At 40.3% G+C, this 26,563-nt stretch overlaps 1 protein-coding gene, 1 long non-coding RNA gene and 1 other non-coding gene across 3 annotated transcripts in view; 1 reads left to right on the top strand and 2 right to left on the bottom strand.

Annotated features, from left to right (window-relative positions):
* Positions 1-4,614: 4,614 nt before the first annotated feature.
* On the bottom strand, positions 4,615-11,486 carry LOC128648442 (uncharacterized). The gene is made up of 2 exons (XR_008400598.1): positions 11,307-11,486; positions 4,615-6,765 (listed from the first exon to the last, which is right to left on the bottom strand). It is a non-coding gene; the product is annotated as an uncharacterized LOC128648442 (long non-coding RNA).
* On the bottom strand, positions 9,398-9,482 carry LOC128650681 (small Cajal body-specific RNA 18). The gene has a single exon (XR_008400945.1). It is a non-coding gene; the product is annotated as a small Cajal body-specific RNA 18 (non-coding RNA).
* Positions 11,487-11,527: 41 nt separating the features above from the next.
* The window catches only part of ACAA2 (acetyl-CoA acyltransferase 2), a 74,091-nt gene continuing 59,055 nt past the window's right edge, over positions 11,528-26,563 (top strand). The window contains exon 1 of the mRNA XM_053701102.1: positions 11,528-11,683. Coding sequence (XP_053557077.1) covers positions 11,668-11,683 — 16 coding nt within the window. The 5' untranslated portion in view covers positions 11,528-11,667. The remainder of the gene's footprint in view (positions 11,684-26,563) is intronic.

Raw genomic sequence — 26,563 nt, 5'->3', positions numbered from 1 at the left:
CATCAAAAATATTGTCAGATTTAACATTGGAATTTATCCATTCTTGTTTGGATCACAATATTCACATACAAGCAGAATATATTCCGGGTCAGAACACCAACATGGCAGACTGGGGTTCTTGTTACCTCCAAGATTCCAGCGACTGGAAATTGAATTCCAAGATTTTTCAAATTCTGTCTTACTGCAGAGGTCCCTTTTCCATAGATCTTTGCCTCTCGCCTGAACCACCAACTGACTCCCTTTTTCAGTTGGAGACCAGACCCCCTAGCTTTAGAGACAGATGTGTTCCTTCAGAAATGACCAATTCTAGGATCTTTTTGATTCCCTCCTTTTTTCAATGACTCCTCGGACAATATATTTTGTCAGGAGGAACCTCCTTTCAATCCTTTTAATAACTCCTTGGTGGTCAGCCCCGTCCTGGTTTCCAGCCCTTCTGGAGATGTCTTGCCTTCCTCCTCTCCAACAATATCTTCTCTTGGACCCGATGGGACAGCCTCACAACCTGGTCATTCAAGAATCCTTACATCTAATTGCTTGGATGATTTCAGGGGATCCTGGTCATTCAAGGGACTTTCGGAAGAAGCTAAAACTCTACTCAAAGAATCCTGGACACCAGGAACCAAGACATTATACAAATATGCATGGCTCAAATGGTCTAATTGGTGCAGTCTGGATCCCTTTTCAGCTCCTGTGAATGAAGTCAATTATTTGACGTCTTGTTCAAAGAGGGATTTGCATACAGATATATTAATGTAGCACGATCTGCACTCTTGGCAGGGCATTACCCTTTAGCTAATATTTCTATTGGTCAGATCACTTCTGTTAAAGGATTACTTTCTGTTATAATTTTTAAGCTAAACAACTAACATATTAAAGTTAATAAACATTAATTAAAACCTACTGACCTATATTTTCTCCAAAACAAAGTTTCATAACGTTCTAAAAGTTATATCTTATTCGCCGATGATGTCACTTTATCCTGCCCACTATTTTCAGCACTGAGTGTTCAAAATACTTAAACCAATAACTTTGTGTTTAAAGCGCCATTTTGAAACCTAGGTATTGTAAACGGATTGGTACAGAGCAAAGGATACCCACGGAGTGGGTTTGGAAAACAATTAAATTTGCAGACAAGATTTCTGATATACGGTAGAGATATGTTAATGAAATGCTATTGATAAAAAGCGTATTTGGGGTAGTTAGTTAGTAACAGGCATAGAAAATATTTACTTACAGTGGCCCTTTAAAAAAACTTCTTAAAGCAGTCAAAAAAAACAACCTCCAGTTTCTAAACATTCTTATTTTTGGGATGTAGATTTACTTAATTTGTTTAATAGCTGGCCTCTTAATAAAAATCTCGCTCTTAAACAATTAACCTGCAAATTAGCTACCTTACTATGTTTACTTTCCTGTAAATTGTTTCAGATGTGAGAGCTGAGATTACACCTTGAAGGGAAAACATTTTAGAATTGTAATCTTTTCTTTATCCAGGAGAAATAAATCTCTCTCGTCCTCTATCCTTATTTCTTTGAGTTCCCTAAATTGTGTGTGGTTTCAGGTTTGAAAGACTATGAATCTAAAACTTTACCTTTTAGATAGTCTTCTTCCTGTCAACTTCTTATTTCTTTTCTTCCTCATATACCGGTCACTACTACCACAATAAGTAGCTGGGTTAAGTAGATTATGTCTTTAGCTGGTGTGGAAGACAAGTTTTCAGCTCATTCTGTTAGAGGAGCTGCCGATTCTAAAGCCTTTGTTAAATCTGCTTCATTACAAGAAATCCTTAGTGCAGATTAGTCCTCTGATTCTGCATTTCGTCAGTTTTATTTTAAACCGATCACTTAGATTCCACATCATCTCGTCATAATTAATTCGGTTTTAAACTTGCAAAATAGGAGTCTATGTCCTTGTAATAAAATGATTATCCTAAAATAGTGACTGAATAATCTAGATTTTATTAAAGAGACAGACTAGTATTTTCCCTCCCTTAGTTTATATGTATTATTTATATTTTGTACACGTTTTCTCTCCCAAGTGAATGAGGATTTATTATATATCTGATATGTTTTCTTTTCAGCCCCAAACACTGCAAATTCAAGATTCCAGTAATGATCAAGCTTTGGTATCATGTTTCCAGAGGAAATTCTTCTCTTCATCATACTGACCTCCGACCACTTCAGACTATTTCATCTCGTCTTGGGAAGCAATTTCTTTTCATAAAGTTTTGTGTTTTTCACCATTCTGTTTTGCATATATTTCTGAATTTTGTTTTATTTTTATTCCTACCTTCATGTAAGCAGCAAAGTTAAAAAAGGATTAGATATTGATTAGAGGATTAGATATTGTACCAGCATCTACTTATACAATTGGATGTTATCTGATTGGCTGTTTATATATTGCATAACATGTACTTGTAACCTCATTGGATTAATTAAGGAAAAAATATTCTTCTCTATTAAAATCTAGATTATTCCGTCACTATGTTAGGATAATCGTCATTATGCATCAACAATTTAAAAAGACAGGTCCCAAAGCTCACATGCCAGTAAGTTGTACAGCAGCATTCTAAAAGGAATTATTTTTTTTTTTTTTTTAAAACAGCTTTAAAAGGGCCAGTAAACCTACAAAATGTTATATAATTCTGCACATAGTGCAGAATTATATAACCTATTAGCAGCAGCTTTATAAAACCTAATATTCCCTGTGAATTTTTATTTATTTATTTTTTTTAAAAAAAAGCGTTTTTCAGACCCGCTCTGTGCTCTTCTGAGCGGGTCTGTTTTTATCACAGAGCGCATCTGGTCACCTGTCTAGTCACAGCGCCATTATACTCAGTGTAGCTCACTCCTGCTCTGACAGCAGGAGCGAGCTGCACTGAGTATAATGGCGCGGTCGGGCCGGGCTGTGACTAGACAGCTGACCAAATGCGCTCTGTGATAAAAACAGACCCGCTCAGAAGAGCACAGAGCGGGTATTAAAAACGGTCTTTTTTTTATAAAAATTCACAGGGAATATTCAGTTTTATAAAGCTGCTGCTAATATGTTATATAATTCTGTACTATGTGCAGAATTATATAACATTTTTTAGGTTTACTGGCCCTTTAAGTATCAGAATACAAATGTTACAAAAACCAAGTACATGATATTCCAATTTTTTTAAATATATTCAACACTTCTTATATGAAAAAAAAATACATTTAAACAATTTTCAATATTAAAAATATATTTTAATAAATTGGTCAGTTATTCAATAGTGATACTGCCTATAAGAACAAAGACACTGCACCAAAAAAAGGTTCAAGAACTTTTAAATAGTTTTTTGTGGAATTATTTGCCCCTCCCATCAAAATAGTTCATTTTTAAAGAGACATTTGTGGAACAGCAAACCTACATGTTTAAATGGCTATCAAACAAGGGAGAATATGTTGACTCACTCTAATCAAATGAGTGTGTAACCAAGCAGTGTAGTATGAGGAAAAGTGCTGCACAAGACGTGGTGCAGTATTAGTACAACATGGTAATCAAAGTCACAACACTTGTCAAGTGGTGGATGCGTTAACCCCATTTGGTGAGATAAAGTAAAGCACTCCAGTCACGTACCTCTCAGTCTTCGGTGCCGATCCAGAGTGTGCATACACTGGCGAACCAGGCACTCATCCGGTGAAAAGGCAGAATTACCCGTCGTGAGCGGCTCCTGTGTGTAATAGATATGGCCGCAGGTAATCAGCTGTCCATAGCCGTTATGCTGGGTGCAGGAAACTCCCCTCATGTTTTCCTTATTTTACTATCCTTGTTAGTCTTTTCTACATTGTTTCGTCTAATTTATGTTGCATTTTTTTTTTTTTTTTTTTTACAAATTTTCTCTTTATTATGGCACATATTTCATTTTTTTTATATTGTTGCTTTTATTTTGCATATGCCTCAGCCCAGATGCCTAGTTTTTTTCCGCTATTTCCCCCTAGCCTAGCTTTTCTGCTCTCTGACTTTCTATTGCAGATTGCTCGGTCTGGCACATCTAGCTGCACTTCCCGTCTTTAACTATGTATTAATTTTGAATTAATAAACTTTTCTGTATCATATCTGCTTTAGTTGGGTTTAAAAAAAAAAAAAAGTTGTGTCCTCCGTGGCGCCTAAGTACCTGCAGTGCTTACATGCACTACCCAAGTATAGGTGTTACTTGTTGTTCTCCTAGGTGTTATTGTTGCTGAACTCTGCTTATCTGACCACTCTGCCTGTCTTACCCCTATACTGTTGTAATTTCCCTTTGTTGCTTACTCTTGCCTGTTCCTTCTATTGGTTTACCACTGAAATGCTATACGGCAGGATTTCCTTTCTATTGCAGCTAAAGACTGCCCTGCCTACTGTGAGCACTGCTTACCTCATTTTACAAGCTCTCTGCTCTGGGATATTTCCTATAACTCCACTTGACGCCGGGGTAAGAAGACTACTGGCCAAGTTTGGTTTGATAGAGGAATATCCCATGAGCATTACATCTGTTACCATTAGCAACTTGTATTTAAACACAACCTAGCTGTACATCGCACCAGCAACTTACTGCAAACCATTAGCCTTCAGATATTTACAAGACACAGTAATTATAACATCACAGGAATATAATGCAAATAGAAATTATTTTATTATTCAAAGATCAAATCACAAATACATGAAGAGGCTTTAGAAAACCAGTCTCCTTCCCACCTTAGTACGATTTTATTTTTACGCTCCCCTATGCCCCACATATCCCCAGGCGCATCTTACTCAGCCATATTAAAAAGGGACAGGGAAGCCAAATTAAACTTTCATCATTCAGATAAAGCATGCAATTTGAATCAACTTTTCAATATTCTTCTGTTATAGAATTTTCTTCTCTCTTGGTATCGGTTGTCAAAAAGCATACGTAAGGTGGCTCAAGAGCAGTAGTGCAGTACTGGGAGCTAGCTGCTGACAGCACATATATACCTCTTGTCATTTGCTCACCTGATTTGTTCAAATAGCTACCAGTAGTGCATTCCTGCTCCTTCAAGAAAGGATACCAAATGATTGAGGCGAATGTAATAAAAATTGGTAAGTTATTTAACCCCTTAACAATGGCCAACGTACTTTGTACACCGGCCAACTGTAGCACCCCCAAGGCTGTAGGAGAGTGCTTATCGCCAACGGCACGCATCAGGCTCCTACAGTCCTGGAAGATCGTGCGACATACAAGGTGTCACTGACGTGAAGGGTGTGGGGGTGTAAAAAAAAAAAAAAAAAAAAAAGTTATACTCCCATGTGAATCATGAAAAACTTTGGGTTTCATGTAGATTAAGCTACTAGATTGTCACCAGCATTTTTTGTTTTTTAATCTTCTACAGAGCACGGCTTGAGGTTTTACTGTACAGTCTATAGAGCACCATTAAACATCTGCTCTCTCCTCAGTCTCCTTTACCCATTCAAACAGGCAGCCCAGGTGATAGAGCCTCTGATTGACTGCCTTATCTAACAGATAAGACTAGAGACCTGCACATAATGTACACGACTTAGTCTCCAACATCCAGTATCTCTTAAAGGGATATGAAAGATCAGAATATAATATATTTAGCTACTGTAACTCCTTTTCCTTTAATTTAAAGGGACAGTAAAATCAAATGGACTGGACAGAGTTTTAAATTTTAAACAAAGTTTCAATTTAATTATTTTATCAATTTTGCTTAGTTTTCTTGGCATCCTTTATTAACCACTTCACACAGTTAGAAAGTTCCATGCCACCCTAACAGTGCTGGGCCTAAAAGACGTAGAACGGCATGGGGCGTCCTGCAGCCTCCCCCTTTTACGCAAGCTGTAATCGGAATGGGAGGCGTGCCTAGAAGCGTAGGGATCCCCCCCATGATCCGATCCAGACCTTGAAATCACGTGATCGCATGATTTCATATTTACATCATCACTTTAATCCTGGCACAAAGGGGTTAAAGAATAATCCAAGATGAGCACAGAAGTGTGCACATGCCTCTAGCCATCTGGTAGCAGTGTTTGCTCAACTCTATTAATTGTGGGTTTTCCCAGTCTGAGAAATGGAAATGCACACTGCGTAATATGGGCATTAACAGAAGGGATAACATAAGATACAAGAAATAGAAGTTTCACAAACATAACCGTGGCTAGTCTTCACTACTCCAGAAAACAAGTCTGTATTGGCTCCTCCAAATAAGGCACCCGGGGACCTACTGAAATACAACTGCAGCAAACAAATGTATTCAGAATTTTACACATACAGTCGATCGGTTAATTGCAAGACTACAGAAAGCTGTTTTTTCTTCCTTCCACTCTTACCTCAATCACACTACTCTCCCTATTTCTGATCCTTCCCTCATTTTTTACAACATCCCAATATCAGTTCTCTAATCAAGTTACACCAGGGGTTATCAAACCTGTCCTCAGACCTCCCTAACAGGCCATATTGTCCGGATTTCTGAAGTGGAGCACAGGTGAAATAATCAGCTGATTAGTAAACTGTTATTAACCTGCGCTCACCCTAGGTAATCCTGATAATCTAGCCTGTTAGCGAGGCTTGAGAACCTGTTACACCGGCTCTCTGAACTTTACTCATCTCTAAATTTCTTCCCTTAGCTTATTGCAAATCCAAATTTATCAGCAGCAGCAGCAATTGTCACTTATTTTTATTCTTCACTGAGGCCATTTTATTCAGGCAACTGCGTGACTTGTTTCTTGTGATGTTGCATTGACGATTAATCCTGGGTATTCCGTTAAATTTAATTCAACAAAGTCCTAAAAAAAAAAAAAAAATTCAAATTAAGATTTGTAGATTTTTTTTTTTTAACCTAATTTGTGGAAGTCAAAATTTTACAGAAACTAAATTACAACATGTTAGCCTTTTATAGGGTTAAAAAAAAAATTAAAAAAAATACAATAATCCAAATAAGGACCTGTAACACGCAAAATTAAAAAGGGACAGTCTACACTGATTAGACTTATCGTTTGGTATCCCTCGGCCCCAGATTAGTGCGTACTACATTACAAGTAGATTTCATTTTTTCGAAACAGGCATAAACAAGTATGTTTTACATCATTAGCCGTGATAACAAAAAAAAAAAAAAATTGTTGCCCAACTCCTGTGACCTCATCATGCCCTATGGGGTTTCTCTATTAACTCTTAAAGGAACAGTCTACACCAAAATTGTTATTGTTTGAAAAGATAGATAATCCCTTTATCACCCATCCCCCAGTTTTGCACAGCCAACATGGTTATATTAATATACTTTTTACCTCTGATTACCTTGTATCTAAGCCTCTTCTGACAGCCCCTTATCACATGGCTATTTATCTACTGACTTGCATTTTAGCCAATTAGTGGTGTCATGTACAACTAAACGGAGAGAGCACAATGTTATCTATATGACCCACATGGATTAGCAGTCGTTTGCGGAAAAAAAGCATGTGATAAGAAGTTGTCTGTAGTGGCTTAGAAACAGGCAGAAATTCATGTTTAAATGTTATAAAGTATATTAAAGGGATAGTCAAGTCAAAATTAAACGTTCATGATTGAGAGAGCATGCAATTTTAAGCAACTTTCTAATTTACTCCTATTAATTTTTGTTTGTTCTCTTTGTATCTTTATTTTAAAAATAAAAAATTTAAGTTTAGGAGCCAGCCCATTTTTGGTTCAGCACCTGGGTGGTGCTTGCCGATTGGATGGCTATATTTAGACACCAATCACTACCCAGGTGCTGAACCCAAATGAGCCAGCTCCCTGGAGGCAGAACTTTTTTTCACTTTCTGTGATGAGATTCGTTTTGTGAAAACTTTTCTGCAGGCCATTTTTAAATAAAATTCAATTTTAAATTAGGCAGTTACACTAAAGCACCAGTTTAATTGCAATGTATTGGTTAACTAAAGAATAAAACCATTGTTAATGTTTTATAATATAGTGTAGTAGTTTAAAATTGCATTGCAAATTAGCTGCAGACAAAAAAAAAAAAAAAAAAAAAAAAAATAATAATTGTAAAATGTCTCTTGAATAAATTTGTTTCCTTTACTCTTGGTCTAACATAGAAATTTAGTAATAAAAAGGTGCAATGCTCATAAGAATGTCTTACATTCAGAACAGCCAGCTTTGCAGACTGGAAAAGGCTAGGGGAGGGTTTGAAAAACTCTCAGAGCCAGTAAATAATTAATGCACTGCTGCTTTACAGTGCTACTGCAGATTTGACTGTTAACTTCAAACAGCACTCAGCTATCAATGCACTGTGTTCTGGAACACAAACAGTGCAGCCAGAACACAGCTCTGTTTGAAGAACAGAGCTGCAAAGTTAAAGCACTATGTCTAACAGTTTGTGCATGGGTTCTGTTCTTTCTGCAGACATGCTGCATTTTCTGCGATGACATCTCAGATCACTATGTTCTGCCTTGGGGGCCAGCTCCTATGCTTACATCCCTGCTTTTTAAAATAAAGATACCAAGAGAATGAAGAAAATTTCATAAGAGTAATAAGAAAGTTGCATGCTCTATCTAAATCATGAAAGTTTAATTTTGACTAGACTATCCCTTTAACATAACAATGGTGGTTGTGCATAGCTGGGGAATGGGTAGTAGAGGCGTTATCTATCTTTTTAAACAAGTTTTGGGTAGACTGTCCCTTTAAATGTGTCAAGTAATGCAGTGCTTGACGAATATGTTCAAAAATTAGGAGCCAGTAAGAATATTTAGAAACCAGGCATATTTTTAGGAGCCAGACAGTTGGATATGTATATAGATATATGGAGAATAACCCAAAAGGTTAGGAGCCAGGGGTAAAATTCTAGGAGCCAGTGGCTCCCAGGTTTGTCAAGCCCTGAAGTAATGATTCATGCACGTGGCACGGTGATTAGATAAAAATGCACCCTTCTCGGTTACCATGCCACAAAGAACATTTCACACAGCTCTGTGAAATAATTATTGCTTCAAGGAGATGGTTCCACAGAGCTGTGTGTGAAATGTTCTCCTTTGTGGTCTGCAGAAACTAACTAAATGGCGTAGTAACCGAGATGGGGAGTGAAATTCCAGTAGACTTATAATGGAGTTAAGAAGGTTAGATCAGCAGAGTGATGAGTTTAGCTACAGCTATTCTCATGTCTGCACACAACACTGCCCATAGCCCATTACAGAGAGCTCTAGCAGGAGGGCTGGCTGTAAGCACGCTAGTTAGGGAGTGAGGGTAACTAGCTCTCTGGTGTGTATGACATCTACATGTGCAGTGAAAGGACTACAAAGTTTTCCCTCATTTTTACCAGTTATAGAAGCAAAATAGCTAATGCATTTCAATTACAAACGTTGCTTACATCAAAAACTTTAAATCAGCCCATACTTTTCTGTATACTATCCCTTTAACATAATGATTAAATACCACAGGATAATGCATAATAGGTCTCAGACTACTTTACAGCACTGTTTCTTTCATACAGTTCAAATGAACTCAGATTGCGCAGTGGGCTAGTCATCACAGACCTACTGTAATAAACAAAATGCATAATATCCAATTTCCTAATACAATCTAAAGGGGCATTTCAGTCAATTTAAAGGCACATTGATGAATTACATATTTGAATAAAAACCTAATTTGCAATATAGATGTATTAGCAAACATTGTTCTAGTAAACATCACTGTTTAAGCATTAACATTTGTCTCTGCATGTTAATGTGAAGCTTAGCTAGATATTCTCAGTGCACCAGCATTATAAATACTACAGCTGCTCAGTGCACTAGTGGGGTTGTTCATGTCAGCAATTAAATTGGGTCATTAACAGAGGATACAGGCACCTTAGGCTCTGGGCAAGTGCTGTGTTTAAAATGCTGGTGCATACTTAACCCCTTAATGACCACAATGTACCATGTACATCAGTCAAGGTTTTCTTGTTATTAAAGGGATATTATACACTCATTTTTTCTTTGCATAAATGTTTTGTAGATGATCTATTTATATAGCCCATAAAGTTTTTTTTTTTAAATAACATTGCTCTGATTTTCAGATTCCTAACCAAGCCCCAAAGTTTTAGGAGAACACCGACGTATACCTACTCCAGCTTGCTCCTGTTTGTGTAAAAGGTCTACATATGCAAAGTAAGGGGGAGTGTCTTATTTGCCACTTGCAGTGGGCTTTCCAGCTACCTTTTCAACAGAGCCAAACTGACAGCTTCTAAGTACGTTTTTAAACAGTTTTATACTGGATTTTTATATCAGTATCTGTGCATCTTATTCTTTCTAGTAGTGTCTATTACATGCAGTTATATGAAAATGAGTGTATACTGTCCCTTTATTAGAGCAGGTCCTCCCCAGGACCTATTTAATGGGCAGCCCACTAAGCAGATTTTACTTAAAGTGCCATAAAAACATTTTACCTGCATTTTCATAGAAGATACAACTGAAGTAAAACAGAGTGTGTGTGTGTGTGTGTGTGTGTGTGTGTGTGGGGGGTGCTTTCCTCCCCCCCCCTTATCAGTGTCCTACTCCATACCTTGTGGTTTAATTACATATTCAAGCAAGTGGGGGGTTGAGGTTTGGTAAGCTCTGCTATCTAGTATCTACTGAAAAAAGGATAATGTTTTTTGTAAAAAGTATTCACTTAGCCACCAATCAGCAAGCGCTACCAGGATTCTGAACCAAAAATGGCCGGCTCCTAAGATTTACATTCCTGCTTTTCAAATAAAGATAGCAAAAGAAGAAAAATAGGAGCAAATAAGAAAGTTGCTTACAACTGCGTGCTCTATCTGAATAATTAAAAAAAAAATGGGTTTAGCTAGAATCCCTTTAAAATACTGGCGCACTTATAAAATCTAGCTATGCTTCTTGTGTAGAGAAAAAGGTTAGCACAATTCATGTACAAGACGTAATTTATCTATGTGCATTTTAATTTTGGCCAAAATGTCCCTTTAATACATTTACTCTTCACAAGCTCACACTTACTGTATAGAGGGCTGATAAGTAATGGTGTGATCGGACAGGCCGCGTTATATCACTATAGTTATTAGTTACCTGTTTAATATACTCATGCTTTATTGCCTAATGAGCACATATATACTGTATATAAAATGCTCTTAGCAATAAGCCCAGCTAAAGCTGAGAGTTAGGCAGATGGCTACGAACACAAATACACGGACGCGCACCTATATGATAAGCAAACTGGAGGCGATTCAAACTCGAATAGAAACAAAAAGAAACATAATAAAATCACCAGTAAACTCGCGGCCGTGGACTACACTGTTCCTACGAGCGGTCACTATGGTGGTACAGGTGTCCGCTGGGCCTAGAACCAGCACAACAACTATAGAACTTACCAGATAGCAGGAGAGCGGGCGGGAAGAGAAGGAACTGGGTGAAAGGTTGACGACGATAATGGCGATTTCATGAGGAGGGCGGTAGCACAGTTTGAGTTAGGCGGGGCTGAGCAATAACACTACCACTAGCTGCGAGTCTTTTAGTGTCGGTAGTGCTGAGGGCGGGTCTAGGCCTCAGCTCGGGGAGGTGTCTGGGACGCCCTCAGGAAAGTCACCACAATCGGAACATTGTAGAAGGCGGTCTGAGGAGGGGCGTGTGAGGTGAAGGGAACGTTGTTTGCCCTCTCACGAGTTGTTAATGAGGCTGTGAAGGAGAACAGGCCGCTTGACCTTATCCTGTACTGCAGCCCCAGATCTCAACATGTCTCTGCTCAGAGGTAACTTCATGGCCACCAGAGTTGTGCACAGCTGTAAAGGAGTTATAGGGTGTTACATTATACAGCATCAGGGAACTGGATATTAATATAGTCCCATGATGCGGTGTATCATTCATGTTACATGTGTTGTGTGTAATGTACAGAATAACCCGAAATGTAGACTCAAATCTTAGAGGGTTTCCCAGTCTGTTTTATGTGATAAAGTAAAAATATTATTCGGTACCACAGAGTAAATACACATTTGGTTGCTTGTGTAGGGTCCTCTCTCTGTCGGTATTTTACTGGTGTGACCACTATGTTTACCATTTGTTTATTGTTTGAGCCAAATTAGGTAATGTGGAATAAATATACAGATAAAACCACTATCTGTCTGCAACTTCTATTTACTTGAAGTCTTTTTTTTAAAGGTCATGGTCATTTTAACTAAATATTATCAGCTTTTGTTAAACAGACATGAGTTGCAATAAGAAAAGGCTAAAATGCATTCTTTCTTTATTGCACTATTTCTTGCCTAAAACTTTAGTTAAACTCATAGTTAAAGACAGCTCTGGATCGGCAATGTACTGTCAATCCTGTAAACACTGCCAGTGATTGGTGGCTATGCACAAATGCATTGCTTGATTGGCTCAGTGGCTGTTTTAGACTCTAAAGCAGCAGTACATTTTAACCCTATTGTGTTTTTTTTTGTGTCTTTTTTTTTTTTTTAATTCAAGGTATTACTAAGAAATAGTGCAACAAGAAAATGCTCAAATGCATTGGAAAATATTATTTTTGCAGCTTAAAGTCCCTTTAATTTAAAGGGACAGTCTACTCCAGAATTCTTATTGTTTATAAAGATAGATAATCCCTTTATTACCATTCCCCATCTTTGCATAACCAACACTGTTCAAGAAATATACTATTTACCTTTGTGATTACCTTGTATCAAAGCCTCTGCAGACTGCTCCCTTATTTCAGTTCTTTTGACAGATTTGCATTTTAGCTAATCAGTGCTGACTCATAAATAACTCCACAGGAGTGAGCACACTGTTATCTATATGGCACACATGAACTAGCGCTGTCTAGCTGGGAAAACTGTCCAAATGATCTGAGAAAAAAATGCCTTCCAGGGCTTTGAAATTAGCATATGAGCCCAACTAGGTTTAGCTTTCAACAAAGAATACAGAGAGAATAAAGCAAATTTGATGACAAAAGTAAATTGGAAAGTTGTTTAAAATTGTATGCCCTATCTAAATCATGAAGGTTTAATTTTGACTTGCCTGTCTCTTTAAATAACAATGGCCCACAAAGGTGGTGCAACCCTGCTTGTGCTCCGGCAGATTTTTTTTGTTTTGTAACCCCTTAACGACCACGACATACGCTGTACATTGCTGGTCCTTAAAGTGAATGTCAATTTTGATGCTAAAGTGCCCGTTTTTTAAAAATTTGATTAAAAACAGGGGCACTTTAATTCATCAAAATTTACATTTCACTCCTGTTGTGAAAAAAACTATCCATCATTTCTGACGTCAGAAATGGCTTGCAACGACTGGAGGAAGCTGGAGCGGCTGTCAAGATTAAAAGGTAAGTTTTTTTTTTCACAACAGGAGTGAAATGTAAATTTTGATGAATTAAAGTGCCCCTGTTTTTAATTAAATTTTTAAAAACCGGACACTTTAGCATCAAAATTGACATTCGCTTGAACTTTGAAAGCTATTATGTCTGCTTTTGTTTTTCTCTACTGAAACTGTTACATTGTGGAATTTTAATATTTTGCCTAATGTTATTTTTCTGTTACATTTTGCGAGATGTCTCATTCTGATCCTGACTCTGTTACTGTAGAAACTATTGTCTGCTTATAATAGCGTGGGTCTTGCGTGCCACAAGCAGCAAGACCTCGTTTCTCCAACATTGGTGTGTCTGGTCCACTGCGTCATCCATAACTTGTGGGGAATATTCTCCTCCCCAACAGGAAATGGCAAAGAGCACAGCAAAATCTGTCCATATAGTCCCTCCCAGGCTCCGCCCCCCAGTCATTCTCTTTGCCGCTCTGAACAAGTAGCATCTCCACGGAGATGGTGAAGAGTATGTGGTGTTTAGTTGTAGTTTTTATTCTACTATCAAGAGTTTGTTATTTTAAAATAGTGCTGGTATGTACTATTTGCTCTGAAACAGAAAAAGATGAAGAGTTCTGTTTGTGAGAGGAGTATGATTTTAGCAGACAGTAACTAAAATCAATTGCTGTTCCCACACAGGACTTTTGAGATGAGATAACTTCAGTTGGGGGGAGCAGTTGGCAGACTTTTCTGCTTAAGGTATGACTAGCCATATTTCTAACAAGACTGTGTAATGCTGGAAGGCTGTCATTTTTCCCCTCATGGGGATCGGTAAGCCATTTTCTTAGTCTCAAACAGAATAAAGGGCTTAATATGGGCTATAAAACTGGTAGACACTTTTATGGGCTAGATCGATTGCTTTATTTAGGCATTTTATACAGTTTGATGTTGAAATTCACACTTTATATCTTTGGGGAACGTTTTTTTACGTCAGGCACTGGTTTAGACACCTTCTCAGTCAGGAAGGGCCTTCTCTGTAGTAGGCAGAGCCTCATTTCGCGCCGTTACTGCACAGTTACTTTTGAGAGCAATACATGCAGCTGCATGTGTGTGGGTCTGGAATTAGTTGAAAAGGTTCCTAGAAGGCTTCATTTGGTATCGTATACTCCCCTGGGTTTGGTGAAGTTGCAGCAAAGGCTGGGGCTGGGACTGTAAGGGGGTTAAAACTGTAAAAGGCTCCGGTTTCCACATTTTAAGGGTTAACAACCTGAAATTTGGGGTGCAATGCTTTGAATGCTTTAAGACACTGTGGTGAAAATTTGGTTAAAATTGAACAATTCCTTCATAGTTTTTCACATATTTAGTAATAAAGTGTGCCCTGTTTAAATTTAAAGAGACAGTAACGTTTTTGTTTTAAAACGGTTTTTGTACTTTATTGACAAGTTTAAGCCTGTTTAACATGTCTGTGCCTTCAGATAGACTATGTTCTGTGTGTATGGAAGCCAAAGTGTCTCCCCCTTCAAATATGTATGATAATTGTGCCATAGCGTCCAAACAAAGTAAGGACAGTACTGCCACAGATAGTAAAGTTGCCCAAGATGATTCATCAGATGAAGGGAGTAGACATAGTTCTAAATCATCTCCTTCTGTGTCTACACCAGTTTTGCCCACGCAGGAGACCCCTAGTATTTCTAGCGCGCCAATGCTTGTTACTATGCAACAATTGACAGCATTAATGGATAACTCCATAGCAAATATTTTATCCAAAATGCCTGCACTTCAGAGAGAGCGCGATTACTCTGTTTTAAACACTGTAGAGCAGGAGGGCGCTGATGATAATTGTTCTGTCATACCCTCACACCAATCTGAAGTGGCTATGAGGGAGGTTTTGTCAGATGGGGAAATTTCTGATTCAGGAAGAATTTCTCAGCAGGCAGAACCTGATGTTGTGACATTTAAATTTAAATTAGAACATCTCCGCGCACTGCTTAAGGAGGTGCTATCTACTCTGGATGATTGTGACAACTTGGTCATCCCAGAAAAATTGTGCAAGATGGAGAAATTCCTAGAGGTCCCGGTGCACCCCGACGCTTTTCCAATACCCAAGCGGGTGGCGGACATAGTGAATAAGGAGTGGGAGAAGCCTGGCATACCTTTTGTCCCTCCTCCTATATTTAAAAAATTATTTCCTATGGTCGACCCCAGAAAGGACTTATGGCAAACAGTCCCTAAGGTCGAGGGGGCAGTTTCTACACTAGCCAAACGCACGACCATTCCTATTGAGGACAATTGTGCTTTCAAAGATCCTATGGATAAAAAATTGGAGGGTTTGCTTAAAAAGATTTTTGTACAGCAAGGTTACCTCCTTCAACCTATTTCGTGTATTATTCCTGTCACTACAGCAGCGTGGTTCTGGTTCGAAGAACTAGAAACGTCGCTCAGTATAGAGACTCCGTATGAGGAGGTTATGGACAGAATTCACGCACTTAAGTTAGCTAATTCCTTTATTTTAGATGCCGTTTTGCAGTTAGCTAGATTAGCGGCGAAAAATTCAGGGTTTGCAATTGTGGCGCGCAGAGCGCACTGGCTAAAATCTTGGTCAGCGGATGTATCTTCCAAGACAAAATTGCTTAATATCCCTTTCAAAGGTAAGACCCTCTTTGGGCCAGAGTTGAAAGAGATTATTTCAGATATCACTGGGGGTAAGGGCCATGCCCTCCCACAAGATAGGCCTTTCAAGGCTAAGAATTTTCGTTCCTTTCGCAATTTCAGGAACGGACCGGCCTCCAACTCTGCAGCCTCTAGACAAGAGGGTAATGCTTCCCAAACCAAACCAGCTTGGAAACCAATGCAAGGCTGGAACAAGGGTAAACAGGCTAAGAAACCTGCTGCTACCAAGACAGCATGAAGGGGTAGCCCCCGATCCGGGACCGGATCTAGTAGGGGGCAGACTCTCTCTCTTTGCTCAGGCCTGGGCAAGAGATGTTCAGGATCCCTGGGCACTAGAAATAGTCTCTCAGGGTTATCTTCTAGAATTCAAGGAACTACCCCCAAGGGGAAGGTTCCACATCTCTCGTTTATCTTCAAACCAAATAAAGAGACAGGCATTCTTACATTGTGTAGAGGACCTGTTAAAAATGGGAGTGATACACCCAGTTCCAACTGTGGAACAAGGACTGGGGTTTTACTCAAATCTGTTTGTAGTTCCCAAAAAAGAGGGAACCTTCAGACCAATTCTGGATTTAAAGATTCTAAACAAATTTCTCAGAGTGCCATCGTTCAAAATGGAAACTATTCGAACAATTCTACCTACCATCCAGGAGGGTCAGTTTATGACTACCGTGGATCTAAAGGATGCGTATCTACATATTCCTATCCACAAAGATCATCATCAGTTCCTAAGGTTCGCCTTTCTGGACAATCATTACCAGTTTGTAGCTCTCCCATTCGGGCTAGCCACTGCTCCAAGGATTTTCACAAAGGTACTCGGGTCCCTTCTAGCGGTTCTAAGACCAAGGGGCATTGCAGTGGCACCTTACTTGGACGACATTGTAATACAAGCGTCGTCTCTTTCGAAGGCAAAGGCTCACACAGACATCGTTCTGGCCTTTCTCAGATCTCACGGGTGGAAGGTGAACATAGAAAAAAGTTTCCTGTCTCCGTCAACAAGAGTTCCCTTCTTGGGGACAATAATAGATTCTTTAGAAATGAAGATTTTCCTGACAGATGTCAGAAAGTCAAAGCTTCTAAACGCTTGTCAAGTTCTTCACTCTGTTCTACGGCCTTCCATAGCCCAGTGCATGGAAGTAGTAGGGTTGATGGTTGCAGCAATGGACATAGTTCCTTTTGCGCGAATTCATCTAAGACCATTACAACTGTGAATGCTCAAACAGTGGAATGGGGACTATACAGACTTGTCTCCAGTGATTCAAGTAGATCAGAAGACCAGAGACTCACTCCGTTGGTGGCTGACCCAGGATCACCTGTCCCAGGGAATGAGCTTCCGCAGACCAGAGTGGGTCATCGTCACGACCGATGCCAGTCTATTAGGCTGGGGTGCGGTCTGGGATTCCCTGAAAGCTCAGGGTCTATGGTCCAGGGAAGAGTCTCTTCTCCCGATAAACATTCTGGAACTGAGAGCGATATTCAATGCTCTCAGGGCTTGGCCTCAACTAGCAAAGGCCAGATTCATAAGATTCCAATCAGACAACATGACGACTGTTGCTTACATCAATCATCAGGGGGGAACAAGGAGTTCCCTGGCGATGAGAGAGGTGACCAAAATCATCAAATGGGCGGAGGATCACTCCTGCCAACTATCTGCGATCCACATCCCAGGAGTGGAAAACTGGGAGGCGGATTATCTGAGTCGTCAGACCTTCCATCCGGGGGAGTGGGAGCTCCACCCGGAGGTATTTGTCCAATTGACCCAATTATGGGGCATTCCGGACATGGATCTGATGGCGTCTCGTCAGAACTTCAAGGTTCCTTGCTACGGGTCCAGATCCAGGGATCCCAAGGCGACTCTAGTGGATGCATTAGTGGCGCCTTGGACCTTCAACCTAGCTTATGCATTTCCACCGTTCCCTCTCATTCCCAGGCTGGTAGCCAGAATCAAACAGGAGAAGGCCTCGGTGATTTTGATAGCTCCTGCGTGGCCACGCAGGACTTGGTATGCAGACCTGGTGAATATGTCATCGGCTCCACCATGGAAGCTACCTTTGAGACAGGATCTTCTAGTACAAGGTCCATTCGAACATCCAAATCTAGTTTCTCTCCAGCTGACGGCTTGGAAATTGAACGCTTGATGTTATCTAAGCGTGGGTTTTTGGATTCTGTGATAGATACTCTGGTACAAGCCAGAAAACCTGTGACTAGAAAGATTTACCATAAATTATGGAAAACGTATATCTGTTGGTGTGAATCCAAGGGATTCTCATGGAATAAGATTAAAATTCCTAGGATCCTTTCCTTTCTCCAAGAAGGTTTGGATAAGGGATTATCAGCGAGTTCTCTAAAAGGACAGATTTCTGCTTTATCTGTCTTGTTACACAAATGACTGGCAGCTGTGCCAGATGTTCAAGCTTTTGTTCAGGCTTTGGTCAGGATCAAGCCTGTTTACAGACCTTTGACTCCTCCTTGGAGTCTAAATTTAGTTCTTTCAGTTCTTCAAGGGGTTCCGTTTGAACCCTTACACTCCATTGATATCAAGTTGTTATCTTGGAAAGTTCTGTTTTTGGTTACTATTTCTTCTGCGAGAAGAGTTTCTGAATTATCTGCTCTGCAGTGTAATCCGCCCTATCTGGTGTTTCATTCAGATAAGGTTGTTTTACGTACTAAACCTGGTTTCCTTCCAAAAGTTGTTTCCAACAAGAATATTAACCAGGAAATAGTTGTACCTTCTTTGTGCCCGAATCCAGTTTCAAAGAAGGAACGTTTGTTACACAATTTAGATGTAGTATGTGCTTTAAAGTTCTTTATTTTTGAAAAAAAAAAAAAAAAAAAAAAAAAAAAAAAAAGTTTTATTTTACAGATAAGAAAGTTATACATCGTAAATGCACTTTTGTTAGGGTTACAATTCAATATGGCTTTACAGCTGTGTGGGTTGTACACATACAATGCTGTAAACAAATAAGCATGTAGTGATAAAGGTAATAAACAATAAATCATATAGTAACATATTAAACGAATAAACAACATAAACAACACATTGTGCTTCCTGTTGTCCCTCATGTTTTCCCCCTCCAGTATCTCGAGGTCAGTTTCCACCTCTTCTGTCAGTATCTAGTGTCATATGTTTTGGTGTTTTATATCCTATTGGTATCAAACTTATTCCTCAAGTATTCTTCCCATAAAATCTTAATCTGTATGTACTTGTCTAACCTTCGTTGTTTAAGGTAGTGGTATTCCTCTAGCTGTATAGTGCGATTGCACTCCTGAACCCATAGCGCAGTGGTCGGGATTATAGAACTTTTCCAGTTCTTGGCTATTAGTTTCTTGATGCTGTTACTTGCTATGTTAAATAATTTAGTTTGTTCTGAGGTGAATTTTTTGGGGACTATGTGAAACAGCCACAAGAGTGGGTCTACTGGTAAGGCTTTATCTAGTAACTTTGAAGTTTCCTTTGTGATTTCATCCCACATTGGGGTTATTTTAGGGCAAAGCCACCAGATATGTGCCATATGGCCGATTTGATCATGGCACCTCCAGCAGAGGTTGGAGGCTTCTCTGAATATTTTCTGGCATCTTGATGGAGTAAGATACCATCTATGGAGAATTTTCAGGTTTAACTCAATGAGGTTACTAGATGTGGCAGATCTCTTAATGGCTATAAATATCTTAGAGGCGTCAATGTGTGATATCTGAATTCCCAATTCCTCCCCCCATCTATTGATGAAGTGAGGGGTGTGACCTGGTGAATTTTGTTTCAGTAGTGCATAAATCATTGATAAGGTGTGTTTTGTAGGAGATTCTTTATGGCATAAGGACTCGAATGTCGTTAGTGGCCTCAACATATTCCTTTTATGCGGATGTCCTGACAGGTAATTGTAACACTGCATATAAAAATACCAATCTCTGAAACAATTAAAGCCTTGTTCGGTTAGGGCCGTTCTAGGGAACAACTGAGTTTCAGTACCCAGGTGGCACATCATCAATTCCCTGTCCGGTTGTGTGTCATTTTTTATCTTTGCTACTAGGCCAGGGGCGAATTCTTTATTAGAGATGAAAGAGGTAAGGGGAGAGTAGGTGGACGAGATGTTGGGGTGCTCTACTAGTATCTTTTCCCATATCAGCATGGTCTCCTGTACTGTGTGTGCGACGTATATCTGGGGTGATCTATTAATTGATGGTGTCCAGCATCTTGTGCCTAAGTGCAATGTACCAGCTATGTCATGTTCGAGGCGAACCCAGATTTTAAAGTTAAAGTTAGTATACCAGTCCACTATTCTCTGTAAGTGTGTGGCCTTCCAGTATGCGACGAGGTCAGGTACCCCCATTCCCCCGTTATCTAGTGTCTGATACATGTCTTTCCTATTGATCCGTGCGTGTCGTTTGTTCCATATAAATTCAAATATTTTAGTTTGCAGGGACGTAAGAAAAGTGCGTGGAAGGGCTATGGGTAGTGTCTGTATGATATATAATATTTTTGGCAGGATACTCATCTTAATGGCACTGATCCTGCCTATCCAGGATAGAGGTTTTCTACGCCAGGAAGACAGGGTGGATACTATTGATGATTGAAGTGGTAGGAAATTTGTCTCGAATATTTGGGTAATCTTTGGGGTTAAAAATATCCCTAGATATTTCAATTTGCTTTTTTGCCACTTAAATGTACATATACGTGAGATAGGTATTAAATCCCCTTCTGGTATGTTTATGTTTAGGATTTCTGATTTATTCTGGTTGATAAGAAAGTTTGAAATCTTTCCAAATGCATCTAGCTGTTTCAATAATCCTGGTATAGATTGTCTAGGGTTCGTCAAGAAAAAGAGCACGTCATCTGCATATAGAAGCATCTTATGTTGATGTCCCCTAACCTCAACTCCCTCAATGTCTACCGTGTGTCTAACCTTAAGTGCCAGCATTTCTATTACACAGGCAAACAGGAGCGGGGACAGCGGACATCCCTGCCTGGTTCCGTTAGATATCTCAAATGGGGCTGATAAAGATCCGTTTACCCGGATTCTAGCTGTCGGACAATGGTACATTGCGAATACCCTATCTACAAATGTCTCGCCAAGGCCCATTCTCATAAGGACCACCCGGAGGAACTGCCAGTTGACCCGGTCGAACGCCTTTTCAGCATCCGTGGATATTACCACAGTCGGAACACCGCGATTATTAACATAATCTATCAAATTAAGGGCTCGTACAGTGTTGTCTTTGGCTTCCCTTGTGGGAACGAAGCCCACTTGATCAGCGTGGATTAAATTTGGGAGTAAGGCGTTCAACCGGGTCGCCAGCAGCTTGGCATATATCTTCACGTCGGTGTTCAGTAGTGATATCGGTCTATAGTTCTCGACTCTCGAGTGGTCCTTACCTTCCTTTGGGATTAGTGTTATGTGTGCAGCAAGGGAATTGCTAAGGAATGGTTCTTTACCGGAGATGGAGTTAAAGAGGGTCAGCATGTGTGGGGCTAGAATCTTACTGTATTTTTTATAGTAGTAGTTAGTGAAGCCGTCTGGGCCAGGGGCTTTTCCGGTCGGTAGGTCTTTTATGGCCAATAGGAGTTCTCTCATATTGAAGGGGGAATTAAGGGATTCTTTTTGTTCCTGGGTGATCTGTGGTATGTCAAAGTCCCTGAGGAAAGATTCTATGAGGTTAATATTAGTTGCGTCAGTAGGGGGAACAGTTGGTAAGTTGTAGAGGGACTCATAGTATGTGCGAAATGTCTCTGATATGCTAGAAGTAGAGTATACCATGCCTTTCCCTGGTCCACTGATAGACATAATATATGAGCGGTGAGTCCGTCGTTTCAATTTGCGTGCTAACAATCTACTACATCTGTTATCACTGTCATAATAAGTTTGTTGTAGTTTGAGTGCAAGTAGTTTGCAATCTCTGTCTAAAAGGGTGCCAACTATTTCCCTCTGCGTCTGTAAATCCTTTTTCAATGTTGTGTCTGTCGGTGTTTTTTTAAGTTTCTCCTCAGTCATAGTAATGTTATTCAGTGCGGTCTGTAGTGCGGTGCACTGTTGTTTATGGTTATGGGACTGTATGCTGATAAGATCCCCTCTAAGTGTGCTTTTATGTGCTTCCCATATAAGTCTAAAATCATCTATGGATGCTACATTTAGTTGAAAGTATTCCTGCAGACGATTCTCTATTTTTTCTTGGTATAGTGGGTGGTCTAATAAATTATTGTCTAATTTCCAAAGAAATGTGGAGTGTGGAGCTGAAGGCCATTCAATAGAACAGGTCACCATAGAGTGATCCGTCCAGCCTGTGGGGGTTATCGCCGACCTTATTGCCATGGACAAGCAGGACACGTCTAAAAGGATGTAGTCTATGCGGGAAAATCGGGAGTGTGGAAAGGAGAAGAAGGTATATTGGCGGTCTACCGGGTGATGTATCCTCCAGGTGTCGTGTACTGCTAGGTCTCTAATATGTTGTTTGATTCTATAAAGAACCCGGTTTGGTGTTGAGGAGAGCCCAGTTGATGTGTCTAATGCTGTGTTGAGGGAGACATTAAGATCCCCTCCTAGTATCAATAGACCCCTTTTAATCTCAGGTATGGCATCCGAAAGGCGTTTGAAAAAGATGTCTTGCTGGGTGTTAGGGGCATATACACAGGCCATTGTGACTATTGTGTTATAGAGTTTGCCAGTCAAGATTAAATATCTGCCCTCTCGATCTCGTGTTAAGCTAAATAGAGTAAAGGGTATACCCCGTTTAATTAAGATTCCCACCCCATTAGTTTTACTATGGTTCGATGCGAAGTATGCCTCTCCAAACTTGTAACTAAATGTTTTGGGTTCTTTCTTGTGAAGGAAGTGGGTTTCCTGCAGCATTATGATATCCCCCTTGTTATCTTTAAAATCCTTAATAGCTATACTTCTTTTGTTTGGGGAATTAAGACCCTTAGCATTAACTGTTATGATGTGCAACTGCGCGTTATTGGGAGCCATTATATGTCAGTATGATCACGATCTGTCGCTTGGTAGTGGGGCTAGTGTCCAACTGTTGAGAATGGGGAGTAGTTGTCAGAGTGAGGAGCAATACCATATAAGTCAGTATGCAGGTATTAGAAGGTGTATGTGTGATTATGTAAGCACAATGTGTAAAACAAAAACAAACATCAAAGGTAACAACAACAAAAACAAAAGTTAACGAGTAAACATTAGAACATGTAAACACATCGCCGGAGCGACTGAGGGATAGTCCCTCCGGCAAAACAGTTATCCTAATAGGATGTGGGGTCAGCCGGGTACTTAGGCCCAGGCAGATGTGGAATTATTTAACATCCATTGAAAGGATGATATAAATGGGTAATAGTAACATGGTTCATATATTTTTGCACAATGGAAATGGCCTGGTTATGACAGGTTAAAACTATACATATAACATAACTACTTCATATAGTCACTAGAATTGTCCTTGTGGGCGGTTCAAGCAAATGAATGCCTACAGTTATCATTGTAGTAAGGCCACATGTTAAGGTTTTTGTTTTTTTTTTTCCCTAGGAAATGTGCTCACCTCGTGCTAAGTGCAGTTGTTGGTACCTACAATTTATGTAAAATAAACAACAACAGATAATAAAGGCATGACAAGTAATTTTTACACCAATCTCACCCAACCATGGACCTTGGGAGACAATTAAGTCCTTCAATAATACATCATGAGTTCAGTCTGTCTTTCCTCTTCTTATAAGCAACTTTGTGCCATTGTGTCCCTGCCAAGATATGTGGTGGTGAAGCTGTTTTGTCAGGAGGCTTCTCAGATAGTTGAGGCGGCTGGATTGACAGGCCCAAGCCCTTAGAGAAGGACTCCAGGTCTTGAGGCCCTCTGTAGGTGTGAATCTGGCCTTCCTTAGATACCATCAAACTAAAGGGAAACCCCCAGCGATACTTGATATCATTCTCTTGTAGTGCAGTGGTGATAAATCGGACGTCTCTTCTACGTTGTAGAGTGCTTGGGCATAGGTCTGGGTAAATTTGTAGGGTATGATCCAGATACATTATTTTCCTCAGTTGTCTCGATTTGGACCAGATTTCCTCCCTGTCAGTGAATCTCAGAAATTTAAGAATAACATCCCTAGGGGGTGCACCAGTTGGTGGAGGTGGGCGCAAAGCCCAATGTACTCTTTCCAGTTCCATATCAGGTATATCTGGGTCCCCCATCAGATGGTGAAAGAGGTTCTGCATATATTCTCTAAGTTCAGAGCTTTTTATTGACTCTGGTATACCCCTCACTCTTAAGTTAGACCGCCGACTGCGGTTTTCGAGATCCTCAATTCTTTCTTGCATTGTCTCTATTTGTGAGGATTGAACGTTGGCATGTGTATCTAGGCTCCCCACCATTTCAGAGATGGTAGTTTGCATGTCTTCTACTTCCTCTACTCTGCACCCTAAGGCGTTTATGTCAGTTCTCATGGAGGTAAGCTCTTTGGTTATTAATGCCTTTAGTGAGGCAAAGTCCTCTTTTGATGGCAGGTTAGCAATGTCTTGTTTTAGTTGTGTAATATAAGAGGTAGCTATCTGTAATTCTGCAGCGCTTGATAAATCATGAGGGATCTCAGTAGTATTTGCAGTCTGATGTGCAGGGTTGGCTGCTGTGTCTGGCAGTTGAAAAAATGTGCTCACAGAAACTGGCACGTTGGTCTGGCTTTTCGTGAGCTTCTCCCCTTTATTCAAGCGTTTAGTCGTCATGTTTTACTTAAGTAATAGAGAGTGTTCAGCTGACCTGTATGCCCTTTCCCAGGGTTATTGTTTGGAGGAGGAGATATTAATAATTCAAGTTGTTAGTGATGCCCCATTAAAGGTTTACGGTCAGATGTGGTGTGCATTTGTGATGATTTACTGAGAGCAGGTTGTACGCTCCACACCATGTTACGTTAATGCTATTCAGGGTCTTATGTCTTCGGATCGGTGCTTTATGCCCTCCTCTCCTATCATAGAGAGGCCCATTTAATCATGCATGCGTTCGAGGTAACTTTTAAGTTTGTGGGCGTTATACTTCTTTTTCTGACGGTGCTAATATATAACATAAATGGCCCTTTATCCCACTGTGCGGTCGTTATGTGTTGTGGTTCATTTGTTTCAGCTTACCTCCATATATGAGCTGAGTCTGAGAGGGGCTCCGGTATCTGCGTCCGCATGGCTCGCACACGGCCCTTTCCAATATGGCGGCGGTCGTTTTTCCTTTGCGGCTAAGTAACGGTCCGTTTTTAGCTAAGTCGCATTTCAAATTGCCTTCATGCCATGGCGGTTAGTGTCCCCACATATTTAGGCGCCTGTGTACCACTTTGTAAGGCGATTCTTGCAGGTATATAGTCCTGGGTCTTTTTCCCCAGCACGGAGCTGATTCACGCTGCGGCCATTTGCCTGCACGGCCGAGCTCCGCCCCTTGTGCTTTAAAGTTCTATTTAGAAGCAACAAAGGATTTCAGGCAAACGTCTTCTCTGTTTGTCGTTTATTCTGGCAAGAGGAGAGGTCAAAAGGCTACTGCTACCTCTCTTTCCTTTTGGCTGAAAAGCATCATCCGATTGGCTTACGAGACTGCCGGACGGCAGCCTCCTGAATGAATCACAGCTCACTCTACCAGGGCTGTGGCTTCCTCATGGGCCTTCAAGAACGAGGCTTCTGTTGACCAGATATGTAAGGCAGCGACTTGGTCTTCTCTGCACACTTTTGCCAAATTCTACAAATTTGATATTTTTGCTTCTTCGGAGGCTATTTTTGGGGGAGAGGTTTTCCAAGCCGTGGTGCCTTCTGTTTAGGTAACCTGATTGGCTTCCTCCCTTCATCCGTGTCCTAAAGCTTTGGTATTGGTTCCCACAAGTTATGGATGACGCCGTGGACCGGACACACCAATGTTGGAGAAAACAGAATTTATGCTTACCTGATAAATTACTTTCTCCAACGGTGTGTCCGGTCCACGGCCCGCCCTGGTTTTTTCATCAGGTTTTGATAAATTTCTTTCTTTAACTACAGTCACCACGGCACCCTATAGTTTCTCCTTTTTTTCTCCTGTCCGTCTGTCGAATGACTGGGGGGGGCGGAGCCTGGGAGGGACTATATGGACAGCTTTTGCTGTGCTCTTTGCCATTTCCTGTTGGGGAGGAGAATATTCCCCACAAGTTATGGATGACGCCGTGGACCGGACACACCGTTGGAGAAAGTAATTTATCAGGTAAGCATAAATTCTGTTTTTTTACCTCCCTCCCTCCTCCTGGTTCTTAAAACAGCAACCGCCATAGAAAGACCAGTGTAATTAAGGGTTTAAATGAGCCTCCATCTCAAACCTATCCTTAGGGTTTGCAGTGTTTGTGCTCTGTGTAAGCTTAGACATCATTTAAAGGGATATTCTAGTGCAAAAATTGCCTTCTCAAATTACTTAAAGTATGCAGTTTTTGCATACTCAGTTGTACAACTATGCTAATCACCGGCTGTGTCCAATTTAGCAGCTGCAGTATTTGTGGCTTGGAGTGGGATGTGATCTTTGTGTTTTACCAATAGAGCTGAAGCCTCAATAGTGTAAAAATTGCATGATCTAACAAATCAGAGCAGGGCTTGACAAACCCAGGCACAAGGGAGTCACTGATGCCTTAAAATTAGGCCCTGGTTTATAGTCCCCAAGACACCTGTGAGTGCTCTCCCACTTGCCCCCAGTCTGCCACCACCAC

This window comes from Bombina bombina, chromosome 2 (assembly GCF_027579735.1).
Source record: "Bombina bombina isolate aBomBom1 chromosome 2, aBomBom1.pri, whole genome shotgun sequence".
Lineage (NCBI taxonomy): Eukaryota > Metazoa > Chordata > Amphibia > Anura > Bombinatoridae > Bombina > Bombina bombina.
The sequence above is the reverse complement of the archived record's forward strand: the minus strand, read 5'-3'. Positions and strand labels throughout refer to the sequence as shown.